We start from the raw sequence: 22,011 nt of genomic DNA on the forward strand, positions 1-22,011 counted from the left end.
TCTCTCAATGACCATTGAAGTGACCTGGCTTGGATTTCATAAAATATCTCATTGAAATTTTTCTCAAATCTTCCATTTTAGGTGATTTCATTGGTCCAAGTTTAAGTCAAGGTAGGATTTGAGGAAAATTTTAATTTGAAATGAAACTGGGCACACATATTTTCACACATGGACGACTTATGAAGTCATTATTAAGACATTAAATGCAACTTATCCTTTCCAGGAGCTCCCTTTTCAAGATGGTGTCCATGCAAAAACCAGGCAGTGCGTTTTGTTTTCAAGAACTTTTCTTCCATTTAATATCAAAAATGCATCCTTTCTAAAAGTTGAATGTTAGTTTTTGATTAACTGCCAACAGTTAAAGAGAAATAAAATTGAATAAGGGAGATAACTCTTTATTTTTGTGCAAAATTTAGTTGCTTTGTTAGTGAACTATAAAATCATTTTTTTTGGGCCATCCACCTTGTTATTGAACTTTAAAATCATTTTTTTTTTGGGCCATCCACTTTGTTATTGAACTATGAAATCATTTTTTTTTGGGGCCATCCACTTTGTTATTGAACTATAAAATCATTTTTTGGGCCATCCACTTTGTTATTGAACTATGAAATCATTTTTTTGGGGGCCATCCACTTTGTTATTGAACTATAAAATCATTTTTAGGGCCATCCACTTTATTATTGAACTATAAAATCATTTTTTTGGGCCATCCACTTTGTTATTGAACTATGAAATCATTTTTTGGGCCATCCACTTTGTTATTGAACTATAAAATCATTTTTTGGGCCATCCACTTTGTTATTGAACTATGAAATCATTTTTTGGGCCATCCACTTTGTTATTGAACTATGAAATCATTTTTTGAACCATCCACTTTGTTATTGAACTAGAAAATCATTTTTTGGGGCCATCCATTTCGATTTAAAACAAACTTTATACAATTAGACTTACATATGGTATATACATTACATTTACCCTATGCCACCCATATCATAGGATCTGCCTGATTTTTATGTGGGCAGTCTTAATATTTCACTATTATGATATTTCATTAGAATATATCAGACACTCGAAAGTTAAGAAGACAAGATCATGCCTCTCCACAAACTTCTCACATAAAAATCAAAACAATAATGATATTAAAAATTTATTTGTATGCCTTTAAGAGAATAAAATGAAGTTCTGAACAGCTGCTAGGCCTTATGTTAGAAACAGACAAATAAATAAACACCTTTACAAGGCAAAACAACCATCTAACAATTTAACTAGGAATTATAAACCATGTCAGGAGTAACTGACATTACCAAAACTAAGTCAATATTTTCAAGTCTTCTAATTGATTACTCAAATTTCACCAAATATATCACATTTTTAAAATAAGGAAAAGATTGTCTATCTGTCAAATATTCTATACCATTTCATAATGCTAAAAATTGTGAATTGTTTTGTCAAAAGAAGTTCATTAAGAACACAATATATCAACACTAACCCTAATATTCAGACAATCAAGCAACAGAAAAAAAATAAGCATTGAGCAAAATGCAAATAAAAGAAATTTCAAGTAATGTAAATTTTTCTCAAAGCAGGTTTTCTAATAAAAAATGTAAATACCAATGTTCAAATTTCACACAAAATGCAACTGAAGTTATTTATTTGAAAAGGTTATTCAATTACAACATTGAATAAAATTTACATTACTTAAATAAATCTGTACTAAAATCTATAATTCTATACAAATAACAAAAATATAGTAACAAAAGGCTTCACTGTTCTAGTTCCAGCTGCCTCCCAATATAATGGTTTACAATAAAAATAAGCATTTAATATAAAGTTTATAAAATCAAATAAAATTTTGTAAAAAAGGTAAGACTTTCAATTACAGAGAGAGAGTTCAAACATTTAATGTAAATTTTATGAAACAAGTAACTTGAGAGTCAATTGATGCCAAATAATATACATTGTATTTTTTCCTGACAATGTAATAAAATATGAATGACCGCGAATACTTCATTACTAATAATGTTAAGATGGTAGTATTGTACAAATGGCAAGTAACAAATCATTAAGTTCAGAACCCCATTTTTATATAAAATGAGAATAAAATTTCGTCAGTCTTGACATTTAAACAGAAGAAATAAAAAATGAACTCTAAAATATATAAAATAAATGATACAAATGCATGATTAAAATAATGGATTGTAACAATAGATGAGCTTTACAAAACATGTCATGATAATGTTTGATAACTTGACAAAGTCACATATAAATTATTGCATTTAAAAACCAGACTGGTGGAGAAGGAAAATGAATTAAAACAATCCATTTTTTTCGTTACAATTACTATATTTTTTAACAAAATATTCATTGAATGCTTGTACAATCCCATAAACATAAATACTTAACGAAAAATTGCAAACAAAAAGGAAATATTTATACAATGTAATGCCAAGCTTAGAAATCTATAAATACAAATTAAAAAGCAGAAAAATTAAAGATTCACACCACCCTTGATATACTTAACACAGCCCTTACATGTTACAGAAGATTTTTCACTGTCCCCATTGAAAGAGACTACGAATAAGAATTCAACCCCTACACACAACATAAAATCATCCTACACCAGTCTGGTATTGTGGTTCACAACCACAGGACATATTAACAATCAGGCTAAGAATAATGACAGCGTCAACAAGTCTTTAGGCACTAAAACAACTCCTGGCTTTCCCAAAGCACTCGTACGAAAATCATCCAACCTGCAAAAAATATTTGAATGCAAGTTTAAATAGCTGATATCTGTTTAAGTATATGCCCATGTAAGAATCAGTATGTGTATAGGGATTGTAAGGGTGCAGTACTCCAATTTTTTTCCTGTACTCTCATGTTTACATCGATCTCTTCTTCAAATATATATTTGCTATAATGTTTATAGTCATAGCACAATCTGAACAAAATTATTAACAAATGACTTATCTAAAACATGTATCAAGGAGACAATACAGGGGGAGATCACTTTGGGGGTAGAAATTGTACTCCCCCCCCACCACCCACCACCCCCACAAAAATAAATCCCTATTTTAGTGAGTGTATGACTGATACACCTTTCCTTGGATCCAAGCTGGCGATATAAGATTTAAATAAGTTGAAAAAGCAATAACTTATTCACCTTCCACAAATTCTTCACAGAAAGAACTATTTTATACAATAAGTAAGCACTTACGAAAGTTATTTTTCTACTTCTTCTATCTGTCGCATACATTCTATTCTCTCAACTGATAAATCTGGATTCATTTCAGTTACTGAACGGATAGCTTCTGCTAAGAGCTGAAATAAATATTGGTGTCATCAATTTCCAATTAAATTAACATAATTGATTTATTAATGCAATTAATCATGTTTTAAAGCATTATTGCATTATTATTTTGGTACTGATAGGTCATAAAGTACATGTTATGTACATTTTTTTTCAATCAATCCAATGGGAACGAAGATAATTGCAGTGAAATGTAGATATGTAATTTATGTAATTTATGTAATTTTTGTAGCAAATATGGTATCACCATAAAGGAAAATGATTCTGGGATCAAATAAGATAGGTGTAACATGCACAATTTCAACTTGAAAGTCGTTAGAAAGGCGGTACTCCGCTGTTCCGCTGAAACTTTTTGTGTGGCACATTATTCTGACTCCAACCCGACATATCAATATCCGATAACAAAGGAGGAGGGTTGCAGGGTCAGAGGAAATTCAGATTAACAGACTAGGTGATACAAATATACCACCTACTGAGTAGAGTATAATAATTATGATAGATCATACCTATTTTATCATCTTGTAAATCATACAATGTCCAAATAATGATATTTTTTACATTAAAATTCATTCAACAGCCTCTATGGAAAAAAAATCTATTGACAATTGATTAGCAGCTTAATAGAGACTATTTGCCAAAAAAAACAAAAAAAAGTTTTTGTTCTGTATAAATGGACCATTCAATTAAATATCCTGAAAGGTTTAAAGAGAGCCCTTACATCATCGTGATCCAAGTCATCATCATCACCTTCGTCTGTTATCACAACCTTCTTCTCCACGCGTGTTTCTATCTTACCATCCTTCTCTGTCTTATACTGAAAATAAAATGTGTATACCATATGTCATTCCATTCCTTATCATGTATGCTAAAAATAGTTTGTGTAGAATTTCTGTGTTGTTCACATAAAATGACAATATCTGTACTGAAAATCCTCCTTTTTGTTGTAAGGAGTATAACTGGATTACAAGCTAACATTTATGAGCAGTTTTCTTCCATTTTTATACTATTTATTCTGTGGTGTTATACTGTTTAACAGTAAATACTGGTCACTCCCAGTGTGATCTTAAAAAAAAGAAAAAAAAATTGCAACATTCCTAACTGCATTACTAAACCAGTTTTAAAACTTTCATGCACTGAAAACATTCTGCTATGTACAACTTCTAAATACAGCATGGCATGCAAATAGTTTTAAAAATATTCCCTCATCAGAGCACACTCATACAATATAACTGGTAACCACAATCTAAGTGAAAATCACACTTTGTACTCTCTAATAGAACACTAAGTTTAGGTATGGTTCAGAAATAACAAAATTTCATGTATGTCTATTTACTATAAGCCTAAAGACAAAAATTTAGATAACATTTATCTTACAAGTGCTTTGCATCAGACATAACATGTATATTCTAAGAGCAGCACTCTAGTGCCTCTCACCATGCATACCAAGTAAATAAAATAACATCAACAACAGACCACTTTTGAAATCAAATAATGACTATCATATGTAAAGGTATTATAGCAATAAAACTTAGTTATAATGTTTATCACTCACTTTTAACATACTGAGAAATGTTGAATTTTTAATTGAATTACATAATTCAAGTTAAAAAAAAGTTTATGTAACTCTTAAGAATTAAAGTACCCAGGTATCAAATTCAAGAAAATCTTTTCCTATCACCTGCAATTTCAATATGAAGAGAGAAAAAATAACTAACTGGGTATGAAGTACTTCAAATGTACCCATTTTAGTAACTGAGACATCAACTAAAGGTTTCAGTTTTGCTACATATACATCTGCAGGTGATATAAAGCAAACATGTTAAGTTTCATTAGAAATTTATCTATTAGTTAAATGTTTACTTAAAGGGCTTATATAAAAAGAGGCACTGGATAACTTGACAATTCCCTTAAACTCAGTAAGCAATGATCAGTTTGGTTAGAACAGTAAAACACCAGAAATTGGAATCTACTATACTAAATATTTTGTACAATGCAGATAAACTTACAGGAATCTGTTATTTGATAGATAAGTTATATCATATATTGTTTTATTTCATGTACTGTGTTAGCATTTGTTGAAATATTGTACTAAAATAGCAAGTACAACTTATACTCGGCGTCACATAAATAACATACTGTTAAAATTTGAATAAAAATATTTTCTACGACTTTATTGACACCAACCGTCGTTTAAATTGTCTTAAATGACTTGCTCATTCGTTTAGCCAAACAGCTTCTCAAAAACAAGTCGCTTATTAGCTTAAATCATGCGTAACAAATCCTTACGGGAAAATCCCATACTAATATCCGCCATGTTGGTTTTTACGGGACGATTTGTTTACAAACGAAGTGCGTAAGTTCCCATCGAACTCCGGTGACAATCGTCTGCTTGATCAACTTCTCGGTATTATACGTTGTTCGCGTAAAATAAATCCGAGATATCCGAAATAACGCCGAATTGCATTCTGGGTTCTTCGGTTTTTGGACAAACCATTTAAACGTAAACAACATCTCCTAGCAACCCGATCACTGTAACAATGGCCGACTTTTTACAATGTAAATATTGCCACCTAGAATTAAAATCTGATCGGAATTTAACGATTCAATGTTTAGGGAGAAGCCGTTTTTAGTTATTAACGGCTTCTCCCTAAACATTGAATCGTTAAATTCCGGTCAGATTTTAATTCTAGGTGGCAATATTTACATTGTAAAAAGTCGGCCATGTTTACAGTGATCGGGTTGCTAGGAGATGTTGTTTACGTTTAAATGGTTTGTCCAAAAACCGAAGAACCCAGAATGCAATTCGGCGTTATTTCGGATATCTCGGATTTATTTTACGCGAACAACGTATAATACCGAGAAGTTGATCAAGCAGACGATTGTCACCGGAGTTCGACGGGAACTTACGCACTTCGTTTGTAAACAAATCGTCCCGTAAAAACCAACATGGCGGATATTAGTATGGGATTTTCCCGTAAGGATTTGTTACGCATGATTTAAGCTAATAAGCGACTTGTTTTTGAGAAGCTGTTTGGCTAAACGAATGAGCAAGTCATTTAAGACAATTTAAACGACGGTTGGTGTCAATAAAGTCGTAGAAAATATTTTTATTCAAATTTTAACAGTATGTTATTTATGTGACGCCGAGTATAAAGTGTGTGCAATAAAATGGTACTCTCATGCAACAACTTACAAACCATACACTTTACAAGCTGTTGGCAAATATGACTATACTGTCAGCTATGTCATTCACTACACTAGATTGTTTAAACTAGCAACAAAATGCCATGCAAAGTACAATATTTACTACATTGTGCAAGAGTATACAATTTCAGAGGGGCTTTTAATTTGGTTGTTGACATTGTTTTCAGTACCTCATCAAGAGTACTACAGAAACAGTTGTAATATTTTTTTCAATTATGCATATTTATCACAAAATGTTTTCTTTTTCTTAAATAATAATCCTACTGTGTGTAAGTTGGACAGAAACATGTTTATGAAATTGCATACTCTACTCTAATTAATCCTGATGTTTACAGTAAACAAAAGAAAAACCACAGTCTACATATTTTTGATAAAAGAAAAGATCTAACTTACTGTGGTAGTTTCAATGGTTTGTGTTCGAGTGCTATGGGACTGTGAACTTATCAGAATACCATCTTCAGATTCATATGGATAGCCATCTTTTTCATATGTTACAGTTTGTGTTTTTGTCTTGACATAAGGAACATTTTTCGTTGAAATAGGAGTATCATCCATATTATTTTCATAAGTAAAACTTTCTGTTGGAATAGTAGGAGGCTGAAAGACACAAAGAGGAACTGATTTAACTTGTTTCAGAGCCCTACTGAAGGGAACTTTAAATGTGAAGAAGAAAATGTTATCAAAATGAATGATTTTGTGCTTTCAAATTTTGTCACTTGTGAAACAAAAATACTGACATCCATTCTAGAGAATAATACATAGAGAACTCCACAAGAATAAATCAAGAAAAGATCATTTACCCAACAAAGTTCCTTTGAAGCAGTGTATGGTACTGCTCCAAAGTCTGCATCATCAACTTCTCGCAAATATTGAGATACAATACATCTATACAGGAAACTATCTACTGCAGGCCATAAAGGCTACTTAGATAAGGACTTGACATTCCAGTATCTTTATATATGAACAACCGGACAATACACACATTCTTGTTATTTACAACACTAGGATTCATTGGTTAGTAGGTTTATAATGTGTCATAGTGCACTGAGATGGCTATAAACTGTGTATGGTGTGTTGTATGATATGTTTATCTGTTTTACCAATATTTATGGCTTTAAAATTTCATACCAGGACCTCAACTAGCAAATGCTTATTCACTAAAGAAGCAAATTCAAAAAGCAGAGAGCTCTTTCAGGATTTAAAAAAATCATATCAGAATTGAAGAACAGAGAAAAAATTAAAGAAATCCACTTCCCTAAATCTTTGACATAATGCATGCCACTAAAAAAGGCCAAAACCAAGAGTAAAATAAAAAGAAAGGGAAAAAATTCAGTGAACTAACCATATCTTGTAGGTGTCTGTCTTCATCTGAGTACCCATTCCTCATGCCTTTGGGTGGGACTGGAGGGCCACGTTTCTTTTTAAGTGAATCTTCTGATGAAGGATCGAAAAATGGCATTCTGTCAGAGCTGTTGCCTTTCAGAGAATCTTTAGTTTCCTATAAAATATAACCAAATAAAACCTGCAGTACAAATGATAAAAAGCTATTCCTAGATCATTTATCAATGACATTCAAAAGCCTGTAAGATGACTTCTAATTATTAAAACCTAAGATAATCATATTGGTTTTAATGACACCTTCCTGGATGAATAAGCATCCTTACTCAAAGACAATGTCTACAGAATCCCTTACCTGAACAGGTGGCGTGACTGGTATAAACTGCATGCGTCTGTCTATAGATCCTTCTCCCTGAGGAAGAACCCGGCTGATGGTCTCACCTCCCATACCAACCTGTCAAAATAATATTCATCCACATCAAAATCAAAGTATGGATAACAAGTCCTCTAGGAAAAAATAGCAGGATTAGGGTTGTTTTTTTTTTTTAACTCACAAAACATTTCAAATTTGGAGAAGTGTAACATGATAGCTCATCTCCATTGGTGTACAATGAATGCTGAAAAATCTCAACCAAGTTGGAATTTATCCATTTCAAATCATATTTTGAAAAGATATGCATGTTAATTACAATACATTACAATGTTACCTCTGTTCTGAAAACACTTAAGCATTAGAAACTAATTGTACATATCTATATAATCCTGCTATCATTTCCAAGATTCACAAACCCTTAAAGTTAAATGATTATACAAAGAAATCATTTCAAAAGTAAAATAACCTAAGAAAAGAAGCAAGATATGACCAAGCTAATGTACTATGGCTATGGGGGTAAGCAGACAAAAAGCATGCTTTTGTCATTTATATACTACTAGTGATGCATCTAATGTTCAAAATAAAAATTGATCACAAGCAAGTTAGGTTCTTGGATAAGTGATCTGTATAAAATAAACAAATCAACTTCAGGATGTTCATAGACTGACTTTTGTTACTTCTGAAAACAACATTAATATGTATCATGGTGTACAATTAATTGGGTGTGAAATATTTATACATAGACTGTTTTAAGTTTGGTATACATTGTTAGGACAATATAAATTGTCAGATTTCATACATAATGATATGCTATAATTCTTTGTTACAACAGAAAATACAAGGGTGGAAGGAGAAATAACCTCTATATATTATCAGGATTAAATTACTAATTAAATTCTATTCAAAGATTCTTATTAAAGTACAATTATTGAAAAAGAGTCAACTCAATGTACTCAGAAATTTTGCATACATTTTGTGACCTGTTTTTCATCAAGATGACTACATACAACCAAACTTTATACAACTTTCTGAGTGGGAAGTTGATAATAAGTACAAAACTTGCAAAAGTTATGGTAGTTCATTTCATGCTATTTATATATAAACAAGTGTTGACAATAACAAGCATTGACTGGAGACAAGGAAACACTCCATACAGAACTCCATGCATCCAAACCTCTGATGCTGTTCCATCACTCGTGATGCTTGACTGTTCTTCTAGTTTCCTGTCCTCAATTTCCTTAAAGGATTCAGTTGTATCAGTAGAGCTGTCTGATGGCATGTCTGCCTTAACCTCAGGAGCAGCCTTGGTTGAAACAATTTCTATTTTCTCGACATTTTCCTGAACTTCAACCAAATCTATTGGTTCAGTCTTACTACATGTATCTACTTCAACAGTTGTATCATTTTCTGGTTGGGATTTTTCTTCAGATTTCTCTGCTTCTTTATCCAGTTCGTCTGTGTTCTCAGGGGTTGACAATGTTGGGCTAAGATTTTCTTCATGCTGTAGTATCAATTATATACTATTGGCTAAATACTTCTATAAACAGCACCCTAACAACACTAGATAACTCGAAACAAAAACATCTACAGTACACAAGAAGTTAACATACACATGCTGGTAACAACCAATATGTAGAGTGCCAACAAAAGTGGCATTTTAAATAAAATTATCAACTTTTGACCAAAGTAAAGGGAGAAATTCCCAAAATACATCACAAACATACTGAGTGCAGCGATATTTATTTTTTTTATCTCAAAAGTGAAAATAGCACAATAATTTTATTGTTTCTATAAACATGACCAATTACATAACAAAAAAAAAACAAACAAACAAAAATATAAAGGATTCAAAAAATGAAAATAGGACAGCTAAATGATACGAATAAAATGGAATTCATTTTTTTTTCTCTCTCCAAATTTTTGCATTTAAACTTCAACCCATAGGAATCAACATCAACAGGAATTTAGAATGTCCAAGAAAGCCATGCTCCAAAGGAAACATTGCTCCCCAAATAAATTAAACACAAAACTGAACAGAAACAAGGTGGCCACATGCTTGATAAGAATGAGCTCAAACCTTAGTTCCTTTCTGTTGTAATTCTTCCATACCAGGCAAAGCCCATCCTAGACCTTTCCCCTTCTGAAAATAATACACAGCATTCTACTCAGCAATGAACACTTGAAATATTAAGAAGTCTTTTTACTACATTCACAGAATTTATATCTGAAAATTAGAGCAATTATATTTTTTTTTCTTCAATAATTATTTGACATATATGAGAATAAAGTTAATGTAACATGTGAATTATGAACTGAAATATTGACTACATACAGTCAAAGCAACTAGTAGGTTGGGAGAAAATCAAGCATTTGTGCTAAATAATCAAGTTCAATGATATAAGTAATGATGGTATTTAGACAATATAGTACCAGTTCATGCTGAGAATTGACCATGGCACAATTTTTATCAGTTATTTCACCAACAGACAGGCAAGGTTCTGATGGAAATTTAAGAATGATTAATGAATGACATCGTAGCAGTGGGAAAGAAGATATATTTCACAGATATTATCATATGTGAAAATAAGGGAAGAGAGAGAACAGTTTGTTATAATAAGTAAACATGAAAACATAATGGTACAGGTTGCAGACAAGTAGAGAACCTAAAAGGGTGAGACCTACACAGTCAAATAAAGCATTAAGTACTGATAAAAATAAAATGAGATCTGAATCCATAAAAGTGACAGTAAAAATCATTCAAGTCAATTGAGTGAAAGACTTACAAATGTATATTAGTACAAAAAAAACAGGATAATATACAAAGAATCAATGAATCTATCAATACATATCAGTCATTAGTTCATAATACTGGCAGTCACTATTAGTAAAATGGCCTTCACATGCTTGTGACATTCTGACTGACCTTCATCTCTTCCTGGACTGGTTTAACTTCCTATTTGAATGACAATTTAAACAGGATACAGAATAAAAAAAACACAAAAAATACACATTTAAAGTTTCAATTCATCATTATTAGAAGAGTTCAATTTTCAAAAAGTACAAATTTTGTCAACTTACAACTTTCCTTATCAGTATATGAATCAAGAGACAAGGCATTAAAATTCACTTAGAACAGCTTTTACAGTTACCAAGATTTTTATGAAATACATTCCAGAACTATAATATAGAAACTGCACATGTACCTCTTCTTGAACAACCTCCTCTACAACTTCTTCTGGAGGTTTCTCTTCAACCTTGATATCTGGTTCTTCTTCATCACTAGATTCTACTGCAGCAGCAAAACAACTTGTGGTCTTGTGCTTCTTTTTATTTTTTGGAGTTTTTTGACTTTCTTTCTTTGTTATTTTCTCTTTTTTGCTTTTTTGCTTCTTCTCTTTTTTAGATGATTTCTGATTTTGCTCTTCTTTCACAACTTCAGGTTCCTTTTCGACTTCCTGAGCAGGTTCATCTTTTAAATCTATTTCATCCATTTTTGCCTCTTCTTTTTGTTTAGCAATGACCATGGCAAGAGCTGTTGGAACACGTTCTTGGACCTCCTCTGAGGGTGAAACCTTGTCAGCTTTTCCTGCAGCTCTTTCTGAAGCTATTTCTGCATCCTTGGCCTCTTCAATCCCTTCTCCCGGCTTTGGTTCTCCTTTTTTCTTGTTCTTCTTTTCTTGTTTTTCCTTTTGCTTCCTTTCCTTTTCAGCTTGTTTTTCTTTTTTCTTTTTTTCCTTCTCTTCCAATTTCTCTTGTTTTAATCGCTCCTTTTCTTCCTGTTTTTCTCTTTTTTTACGTTCTTTCTCCTCAGCAGCTTCTTTTTTCTTCTGAGCCTTAGCCTCTGCCAGCTCTTTCTTTTTCTTCTCCTTTTCTTCCTGCTTCAGTCTAATGCTTTCTTTCTTATCAATTTTCACTTCTGCCTTATCATTACCTGCTTCCTCATTAATTATAGGTGTTATTACCTCTTTGTTTTCCTGTTTGACAGTTACATTAATGCTATCACCAGAACTTTCATCTATATACTTCATTTTTTCCACATTTTCCTCTAAATCATTATCAGCTTTTACAAGTTTAACCTCAACAACTCCTTCCTCAATTCCAGCTGTTTTGTTTTCACTTTCTTTCTCCACTGTCTTATTAGATTCCTTAATGGCCGTCTCCTGCTTTTCAGCAGGTTCTACTACAGTTTTACTTTCAACAACTTTAATATCCTCTTGATCTTCTCTACCAATTATTTTTTCTTCAGTTTTTACTTCCACAATCTGGACAGACTCGACAAAGTCTTTTGTTTTATCCTGCAAGGCAAGTCTATTCTTTTCATCAGCTGCCAGTATTTCTTTTTCATACTTAAGGAACTCTTCTGGTCGGAGTTCTCGTCTAGTATGAGTAACAACCTCTTTTTGAATAGTTTCTGTCCTCCTTTCTGACTTAACTGTCATAACTTGTTTACCATCAGGGGAGACACATTTTTGCTCAGAGACAACAACATCAAAGTCTCTTTTTTCCTCCACATTTCTTTCATGATGTTCTGCTTTGTCAGACACTTGTTTCTCCTCAGTAACAGTATCTATACCATAATTGATCTGTACATCAGTGTTAGACTCAGCTTTATCTTCTTTAGTTCCATTATTTACAATTTCCTGGGCTTTCTCTACAATTTCATTTATCTCAGTAGTTATATCATCATTTTGATCTTTTTCTTTCTCAATTGCCTCAGTTTTATTTTCAGTTTGAACTTTATCAACCATCCTCACCTTATCACAAGCCTCAACTTCATTTCTAACTTGTTCAATTGCCTTCTCTCCTACCGCCTCCTTCATTTTATCTTCTGCTGTATCAACAACATTATTCTTTCCCTTAACTTCATCACTATTTTGTTCTACAATAGTTTTGGTGGTAGCTTCATCAATCACTACATCTTTACATTCACTTAATTCTTCCTCAACAATAGTTTCTACTTTCACATTAGAAATGTCATCCATAGGAGATTCAATGTGATAAGATCCGCAAATTTCCTCATCATCACTGCTATCACTACTAAGACTACCTGTTTCTACCTTATCACAGACTTTTGATTTTTCCACTACTACTACAACTTCACTTCCAATGTTTGAATCAGGTATAACAGCTTGCTCACTTTTACATTCTTCATTTTTTTTCTTAGCTGTATGAGATTCTGAGACAACAGAGACATCTTCCTTAATTTCAATAACTGGTGGTGCTAACACTGAAGAGCTTTGTTCAACTTCCATTTTTGTCTCAGATTTGACCTCATTCTGAACAATTTGACTTGAATTTGGAATCTTTTCTTCGATATTTTGCTTTGTTGCTAAAGTATTTTTTATTTTTACTTCAACATTTTTTTCAGATGCTTCATCCTTCTTTTCCTCAACTACTGTATTTTCAGAGGTTGTTACCATTTTCTGCATAAAAAGATGACAGTATATTTTATGTTGAACTATGATAACTCTCATGAGCCTCATGCCATGCAATTCATCAGGAAGGCAGTTTTTCTATCAGAACATTTCAACGGAATAATATCATGCTGTTGTATAAAATCATGCTGCATCAAGGTTGATAATTCAATAGAATACGTAATCATAGCTCACATTACCTTGGCAACAGTTTCCCAGTCTTGCTACTGTAAAAAGCCAGCCATGCACAATAAATCACTATATGTTAATTCTCCACACATATCTAAGATAAAAATAAATACAAACAATAGCCTTGTGTCCTTATAGTACAGGAAATGAACTACACAATTTATAATGGTCATGCTAAATTTAAAGTAGGGGTAACATGCAACCACATGAAGCAGATTTACTTTTTAAATTGCTTATGTGATACATTGTGCAATTCTTCATCATAAAATATTGTGAACAAAAACAACCTAGTATAAAAAATTATATCTGAAATATATAAGGAAAAATGTCATTAACTGGGAATTTTTTTTCTTTATAGTTATAACAAGTAGGGAATATTGAAGCATATTGTCAAGGTATACCCCTGCTACCATTATATCACACTTGAAATACTCAGAAAAAAATACATAAAAATGAAATTGGTGTAACCTTGCAGACACTTAAATGCATGGAAAAAGCTTCTGAACCTTTTACCATTACAGATAAAGCTACCTAATCTAAATTGCATCATATGGGGGAGAAAGCAGAAAATAGTATAAATAAATATTTTCAAATAGTATGAAAATATATAGAACTGGGTTCAGTTTTATTGATTCAGTATTTTTGAAAAATCTATTTAAAAATATTTGACATCATTAACAAATAAGCTAAGATGAGTGCTGATATAACACTTCCCAATAAATTGAGTGGAAATCTCAATTGATGTTCTTTCATGTTAACTATTCTTAAATGAACAATCTTAGCACAAATACTGAATCTATTGTAAAGCATATGCATTTCATAAATGCTGAGACAGTCTATATGCTTATGAGATGTTAAACCAATAAATGTAAATAAGCATGTTTAATGCACTAAATGCTTTGTACTTTAAGCAGGCAAGTGTGAACTTATAACCTTGTTAAGAGAATCTGGACTGGTTGGGCTCCCTGGAGCTGAATCAAGATCACTTTCTTTCCCTTTCCATTTCTTGGAATCCTTGTCTTTAGGAGACTTAAGTCTTCCAAAGAACCCAGACTTTTTATCTTTAGATTTATCAGATTCTTTCCTCTTAGATTTGTCTTTCTTCTTATCATCATCTTGCTTGTCTGATTTTTTGTGATCATCATGCTTGTCTGATTTTTTTGGATCATCAGACTTATCTGATTTTCTAAGATCATCATCTCTTTTCATTCCATCCTTCTTATTATCTTTATTCCAATTGTTTTTGTCTCCATGACCATCAATATCAGTCTCCTTGGACACAAGTGGCCTATTTTTGTCATCCTCAGATTTTCCAGGAGAAACAACTCCTACATTTGCTAGTCCAGCCATATTGTTATTAGAATCATCAATTGAAGCTTCAGCAACTGGTCGAGTATGTTCCTGTTTTATACCATGAATATTTTATTTAATTTTATTTCTATCTTTTTTTTCTGACAAAATTTTTTAAATGATATTTAATTATTAAACTTGATAGAAACATTAATGTATAAAAAAATATTCAGTGAATAAAAATTCTTTATGTATAATGAAAAAAAAATACAATTTAAAATGATGAGGTTACAATCAATGGGTAAATATACAAATTAAAAAAAATATAAAAGGTAACCTTTGTGGAATCGGCTGCATCTGGTGTCAGTGGACTAGTTATCTGTCCCTGGTGTAAAAGTTACAGTGTGTTAATATCACACAAAGTACATGCAATGTTATCACAACAAATACAGCATTCATTCTTGTCAAATGTAACAAATCCATAGTAAATATAACCATAATATTTCAAATATAGTAAGACAGTAAGGCTTCTACGTAGACTTAGCCACAGATATTTTCTTCTTCTTTTTTTTTAAATTTTCACTAAAAACTACTACTACTAAAAAAAAGGAAAGAGAAAAGAGCCACACTCAAGCCAAAAAATACTATTCTAATATGACGTCCTTACAAGGCTTTGAGACCACAACTATGGTTGATTTTTTATTGCTATATGAGCAGCACGGGACTTATTGGATGTGGCTTGTGTGTGTAAATTACTGCCCACCATAATCACGTAAACAAACATATGTAACATGCCCATGTGTATCAGCTGTTTTCATTCATTTCAGTAGCGTAAATGAACGTCCAAATTACATTTAATAAAAATTTTTAACGTTATGTTTTAGAAAAATTATATTATATTCCATAAAAACCTACACAGGTACACGGTAACACTCGCCATGTGCCACGCCCCAATCATGGAAGAAAACAAACATTAACAATCGTCAATGAATGAAACATTTTACCTGTCCATGTGTGAACACCATGACCTTATAATGCAAAAAACTATTGCAATATCTGACATTGTTCTACATAATAAATACAAAGTAAAGTTTCACTGGCAACCATTTCCACTGAAATAGTGTTATGTATACAGCCAAATATGGACAAATACTGAGATCCTAAGATTACCATAATAGGTCACGAAAATGTACAAAAGTACAGTAATTGTCCTATTAGAATTTAAATAAATCTCAAAAAATCCATTTTATCATAATTTTACCATGGGCTGACCATTTATGAAGCATTCTTTTAAAATAAATATGAACATAAATGGTCAGCACATTGTAAAACTATGATAAAATGGAGTTTCCATGATTTATTTCTTCAATAAAAAATCATATCATTTAAGATGACTGGTAATTATATTTTTCAGTCAACATTTCGAAAATTTAAACATGTTTGCACGGTGGAAATCGATCATTCTAAGCATTTTCAAGGAAAAAAATTGGAAAAATCATCAAATCAAAAAAAGTAAAATATAATCAAGAAACAGTAAATTTGAAAATAACTCACAGAATCAAGACCTTCAGACCCAGGTACATGGTCACCATTATAACCAGATGTTGCTGCTGTATCTTCCTACAAACCAAAAATCATTGGTTATTTCTCTCCAGAATTGAAGATCAAATAGATCATATGATGATCATTGAAGTAAGAAATCATTACTTTGGTTGAAGCAAGAATTAACTTCTTACTTGATTAATCCATATCTCTACCAAAATAAAATTAAAATAATAATGAAAAGACAATTGAAAGGTGAAATTTTGTCTTTTATGAATCAGTTTCACTTTATTTGTTTGGGGCCTTTTACAGCTTGCTTTATGGTATGGGTTTTGCCCCTCATTAAAGACTGTGTGATGACCTGTAGAAGTCTAATTGTTCATTGCCTGGCTTGTGACGGACGACTGTCTCATTGGCAATCATACCAAGTCTCCTATTTTTATATTTTATGAAAAGTAACCCCTCCATTAAAAATATACTACATGGGTACTTACCATTTTATCTGTCCTGTCTTCTGATCCTTTACCAAGTTTTTTCTCCTTTTCCAATCTTTTACGTTCTTTTTCCTCTTCTTTCTTCCGTCGTTTTTCTTCTTCTTTCTCACGCTTTTCTCGTTCTTTCTCTTCCTTGGATTTTTTGCCTTTCCTTGCAGCCTCCAGAGTGGCAGCATCACCAGCACCACCATGATAATCTTCTACAGCCTCCTAAAGTTTATACAAAATTTACTCAAGAATTTGATGGAGTTTTTAATGCATACAATAGAATTACAGAAATTCTCAATAGATTTTGTAAGATAATATCCTCTATCTTGATAAGCTATTAACTGTTGGTTTTCAAACTGCTGTATTAGGCAAAAAAATGTTTGTTACGGTCACCTGCAGAAAAAAAAAAGAATTGGTAGTTTGATTTTTTTCCCTTCCTCTGGAGATTTCCAATATTGTACCATAATTGTTGGTTTGGTTACAGGTCAGGGACAAAATTTCTGGCTATTGAAATTGTTCAAATAAAAAAGGTCAGGGTCATGAACACAAAAATTAAGGTTGGTCAAGGGTACAGTAAACACAAATATTTTTTTGGCCTTTCCAAAAATTAAAATACATTTAACTAATTATCATTCAAATTAAAAAAACAAACAAACAAACAAAAAAACAAAAAAAACTTTTCTCATATATTATCAAAACTAACTCAATTAATGAGAAATATAAATAATCATGAAGGATTTAAACATAGCATATTTGGAATATCAAAAAAAAATCTGAAAAGTGAAAAGCTAGTCTGTGATAATGTATGTATTAAATTAACAAAAAAATGTAATTCAGTCATGTAACAACACCAACCCCTTCAGCAGGTATCCTGTCACGTCTGTCTTCTGATGTATCACCATAGTTATTAGGTTTATCTGCATGGCTTTCCATTTTGTTATAGCCATCAGGATCTTGGTTGTAATATGGAGGTGGACCACTTTCTGTGGATGGAGTGGTTACTCCTTTCTGGTCAGTTCTATCTTTCTCATCTGGGTAACCTACGTGATACAAAAATATAGTTTCTTTAATACTGCAAAAACAAAACTTACAATGCAACAGAACTGTATACATAGTCAATTTGGTCAATAGCAACAATCTATGTAAAGATCATTATAAGTTGAGACTATAATAATAATAATAATAATAATAATAATAGGAAACTTCAATACCATTCATATGTTATATCACTGTCTAAAATGATTTCATTTTGGCAGGCTGGAGGGAGTTCTAGTACTGTTTTTTAAAAGAAAATTCCAAACATAATAGATTATCTTCATTGCTCATTCTCCACCATAATAAATGATTTTTTAGTGCTAACAAGCAAAAATAAGAAAGTTAACTAAAACTCAAGAATTGTTAACAACAGGACTAAATGTAAGTCTTTACCTTCTGTGTGATTACTCTGTGGCATAGAACTGTATTTGAAATGTGATCTATCAAATTTAGGTCGGTTTTCCACTTTCTCCACATCATCCCTAACCTGTTTTTGTGTTCTGCCTGAATACCTGAACCGGGAATTAAATCTGGGAAATGTTGAACTTTTGGGTGGATCTGCTTCATGTAATCTAAAAGAAACCAGCCAAAAATTAAGAAATTAAAATTTTATTCAGTAACAATCATATCTAAATTTACACATTAAACTGCTCATTAAATGATAGAACTTTTCAAACTAAACAATAACAATACATTCATACATTTTTATATACATGTATCTAGAAACCTAAAACAAGTAAGTAACTTCCTGTCGGATATATCAACACAGAAAAAATATTTACAAAAACTTCCTCTTTTAAAATATACATGTATTTTTTTTCAATTCCTACCATAAAATCTAAGTTAATAGACATTTCAGTTACAAAAGATTGTACCCAACAATAATTTCCTTCCTATAGATTTATTTTGCTTGGTATTGTACAACAAAATGATTATATTTACTTCCATGAATGAAAGGTCCCAAGTTTCTAAGCAATGGTGCACCCTAGGAAAATTTAAAGTTCACAAAACAGTGTCAATGACAAAGGTTAAAGGTCCAAGACTCAGGCCAACATCAGAAATTGGGGTTTCAGACAACAGACCACCACTAATTGTAATCCCTACCTATATCTTATATGAGAAATGGAATCTTTACCTGAAAAATGCATGATGTTCTACACAGGTTTTCCATACACGTTTTGCCATTTTATGATTATCTAATTTAAAACTAACTGTTTCACCATCTTTCTCTCCCTGCAAAAAGACAAATAAATTGAGACTACTTCTTGTCATATTTCAAAAGGATGCTAAGAGAATCCTTTACATAAATCATTATAGCTAGAAATTTAAATGCATGTTGGAGTAATTTCATTTCTTCAAAAATACAAATACTACATACATGTACATGTCAATGCAAACATCAAAGCCTTTCAGAAACTATATTCATACATTTAAATCTGAAATTTGCGTAACATAACTAAGTCATAAATTATATTTATATTATATAATAATATAAGTTATTCATGCATAAATTAAAACCAATCTTTCATATATCATTATAAACAAGACCCTTACAACACTATCTTACTTAGCTACCCTTTTATTTTCTTTAAAAGATACACATGAGGTCAAGGATAAACCGGATATACTAGTAGTTTGGTCCATGATTGTTTCTGTAGTTACATCATTTGTTGTGCTTGTACATGTACATGTACTTCACTTTACACGGTACTTCGTAATGTCAAGCGTTTCATATCGGAATATATTTTTTTGTATGTTGTATATCATGTTTGAAATACTGAACGGAACCGAGTGTTTTAGTGAAATTTCCTTTTTGTTTTTTCTACATCAAAAACGTCATAGTTCATCACATGCTGCTTTGTTTGATTCACAATCAGGAGTATCGTCAAACAATGTGCTCTACAATATTACGATAAAATTTCAAATTCACTAGCGAAACGAATATTGTCGTTGAAATACCCTAACTATCGTCTGTTTGATGTTTCATTAAATAGTCAGATACCATTACAATTCATCTGTATTTCCTAAAAAATTTTTTCAAAATATCAAAATATCCGATATCACTGTTAGTGTAAATTCCCACGTGTTATTAATAAAATTTGTTTCTTTTAACAACATGCGCAATTTTAAATTAATTAAATAAACAAATCAAACCATAAAGAGTGTCAACAAATTAATTTTAAAAGACACGCTAACTGTTGTTAAAACACACTTCGATCATGGTTTGTAATAATGCAATCAATTAGTTGACTAATTAGTTGACTTCGAGACATCAGGATTAATTAACCTCAAAGTCCTATCGAGGGGACTGATTGATTACCTTGAGTTATCCGAGGTTTCGATTCATCCGAGTTCGAGTCATCCGAGGTAAAATTGTATTGAAGTAAGGGGAGTTTTGCTGGGACTTTGTAATTAGTTTGAGTTATCCAGATTTTGACTAATCCGAGTTCAACACATCAAGGTTCGACTGTACTATACAAAGTTTTGTTTATCGACATTACAATTTACTCTCCTGCAAAGTGCACACATTTATTATAACATACCTCTGATGGTCTTTTCTTTACATAAAAACTATTTCTTTTATATGAGAGTTTTAAAATAGCTGGCCAAACAAATCTGTTGATCCTTAATTTGTCTTTATAAACTTGTATACCACTGGCACAAACTCCAAGCATTAATTTTATTCCTTGTGAGTCCTGCAAAAAATCATTTTGGTGAAATACATGACATGTCACTTGTTAAATATTTAAGACTTATAAAAATTCCTTTATACAAATTTAGCCAATATACTACGTTCAAAGAAAAAAAAAAACAGTAACAAATGCCTTTTTTCATATATTGACAAATATAATTCATAATCATTTTCAGTTCTTATAATTATATCAAAACACACATCAAACCTAACAGAAAAGCTAAAAAGATGTGCGGAAAACATCTATTATGCTTACATGTATATTAAAACTGTTTACTTTCCATTAAAACTACATATATAATGGTAGCCAACAGAAAGTTGAAAGAGCACAGGGATAGTAGACTCTTTCAGGCATAAGAACCTGGTGGTTTCTAGAATTCATTGAAAATCTATTTCAAGTTCACCAATATTTTACTGACATGATGATTTTTAAATTAAATCATTCAACACTACAGTAACCTTACCCTTGCTTGATGTAAATCTACCCCATACATTGCTAACTTTTTGGCATTCTGTAAGTATTGTAACTCTGCTTCTTCAGGTGATAAGCCTCTGCAAGTTTACAAAATAAATTATTGTTGCTGTACAATATACTACTTATCAATTAACTGCTTAGGCAGACTTTCCTACCCTTCTTTGTTACAAATAATAATTTGCCTCTAAAAAGATATTATGTTGAGGTATAAAATAGTAAGGCACAAGGTTTTGACATAAAACAAAATTTTAAGCATCAAAACCACAATACATAGCATAAATGTAAATGGCACATGATAGAACAACATAATGTTGACATTTTAATCATATTTTGGTTTAGAAAGAGGGTCCCTGCATTAATTACTGCAGAGTCAGATTCAACCATTTCATTTCAAGGGGAAAAGAAAGTAGACATCTTATGAGAGGAAGCTTGCAGTGATGCCATCTCAAGATACTTTTTGGTGGAGACATTCTTCAGACAATAGTCCATGCTGCCTTATTCTAAAATACTGCATGCATACGCTGCAGAATGTGAAGTGGACACCTTTGTTTTACTTTACAATGAAAGACCATAGTTCAGTATACTCTTCCTTAAACTTTTGCAACTATTGGATGGCCTCTTTTTTTTAACTTGTTGCTCGGAATCCTCATTAAAATTACATTTTGAC

At 31.7% G+C, this 22,011-nt stretch overlaps 1 protein-coding gene across 19 annotated transcripts in view; it reads right to left on the reverse strand.

Annotated features, from left to right (window-relative positions):
• Positions 1-1,134: 1,134 nt before the first annotated feature.
• LOC148629313 (uncharacterized) overlaps positions 1,135-22,011 on the reverse strand; it is a 54,892-nt gene continuing 34,015 nt past the window's right edge. For 10 of the 19 annotated variants that reach the window (XM_088547939.1, XM_088547947.1, XM_088547962.1 and 7 more), the window contains 19 exons: positions 21,334-21,421; positions 20,721-20,873; positions 19,313-19,410; positions 18,571-18,749; positions 17,998-18,182; positions 17,155-17,364; positions 16,673-16,738; positions 15,456-15,503; positions 14,762-15,229; positions 11,429-13,648; positions 11,149-11,178; positions 10,303-10,365; positions 9,400-9,726; positions 8,208-8,306; positions 7,857-8,012; positions 6,908-7,111; positions 4,029-4,124; positions 3,218-3,321; positions 1,135-2,753 (listed from right to left, as the gene is read on the reverse strand). In XM_088547939.1, coding sequence (XP_088404065.1) covers positions 3,223-3,321; positions 4,029-4,124; positions 6,908-7,111; positions 7,857-8,012; positions 8,208-8,306; positions 9,400-9,726; positions 10,303-10,365; positions 11,149-11,178; positions 11,429-13,648; positions 14,762-15,229; positions 15,456-15,503; positions 16,673-16,738; positions 17,155-17,364; positions 17,998-18,182; positions 18,571-18,749; positions 19,313-19,410; positions 20,721-20,873; positions 21,334-21,421 — 4,789 coding nt within the window. In that variant the 3' untranslated portion in view covers positions 1,135-2,753; positions 3,218-3,222. Of the gene's footprint in view, positions 2,754-3,217; positions 3,322-4,028; positions 4,125-4,183; positions 4,373-6,907; positions 7,112-7,856; positions 8,013-8,207; positions 8,307-9,399; positions 9,727-10,302; positions 10,366-11,148; positions 11,179-11,428; positions 13,649-14,761; positions 15,230-15,455; positions 15,504-16,672; positions 16,739-17,154; positions 17,365-17,997; positions 18,183-18,570; positions 18,750-19,312; positions 19,411-20,720; positions 20,874-21,333; positions 21,422-22,011 lie in introns of those variants that run through there. The other 9 variants (XM_088548027.1, XM_088548092.1, XM_088548083.1 and 6 more) reach the window with 6 other exon arrangements.

This window comes from Perna viridis, chromosome 1, assembly GCF_037379345.1.
Source record: "Perna viridis isolate PV_CMFRI_1.1 ecotype Kerala chromosome 1, ASM3737934v1, whole genome shotgun sequence".
In the NCBI taxonomy this organism is placed as follows: domain Eukaryota; kingdom Metazoa; phylum Mollusca; class Bivalvia; order Mytilida; family Mytilidae; genus Perna; species Perna viridis.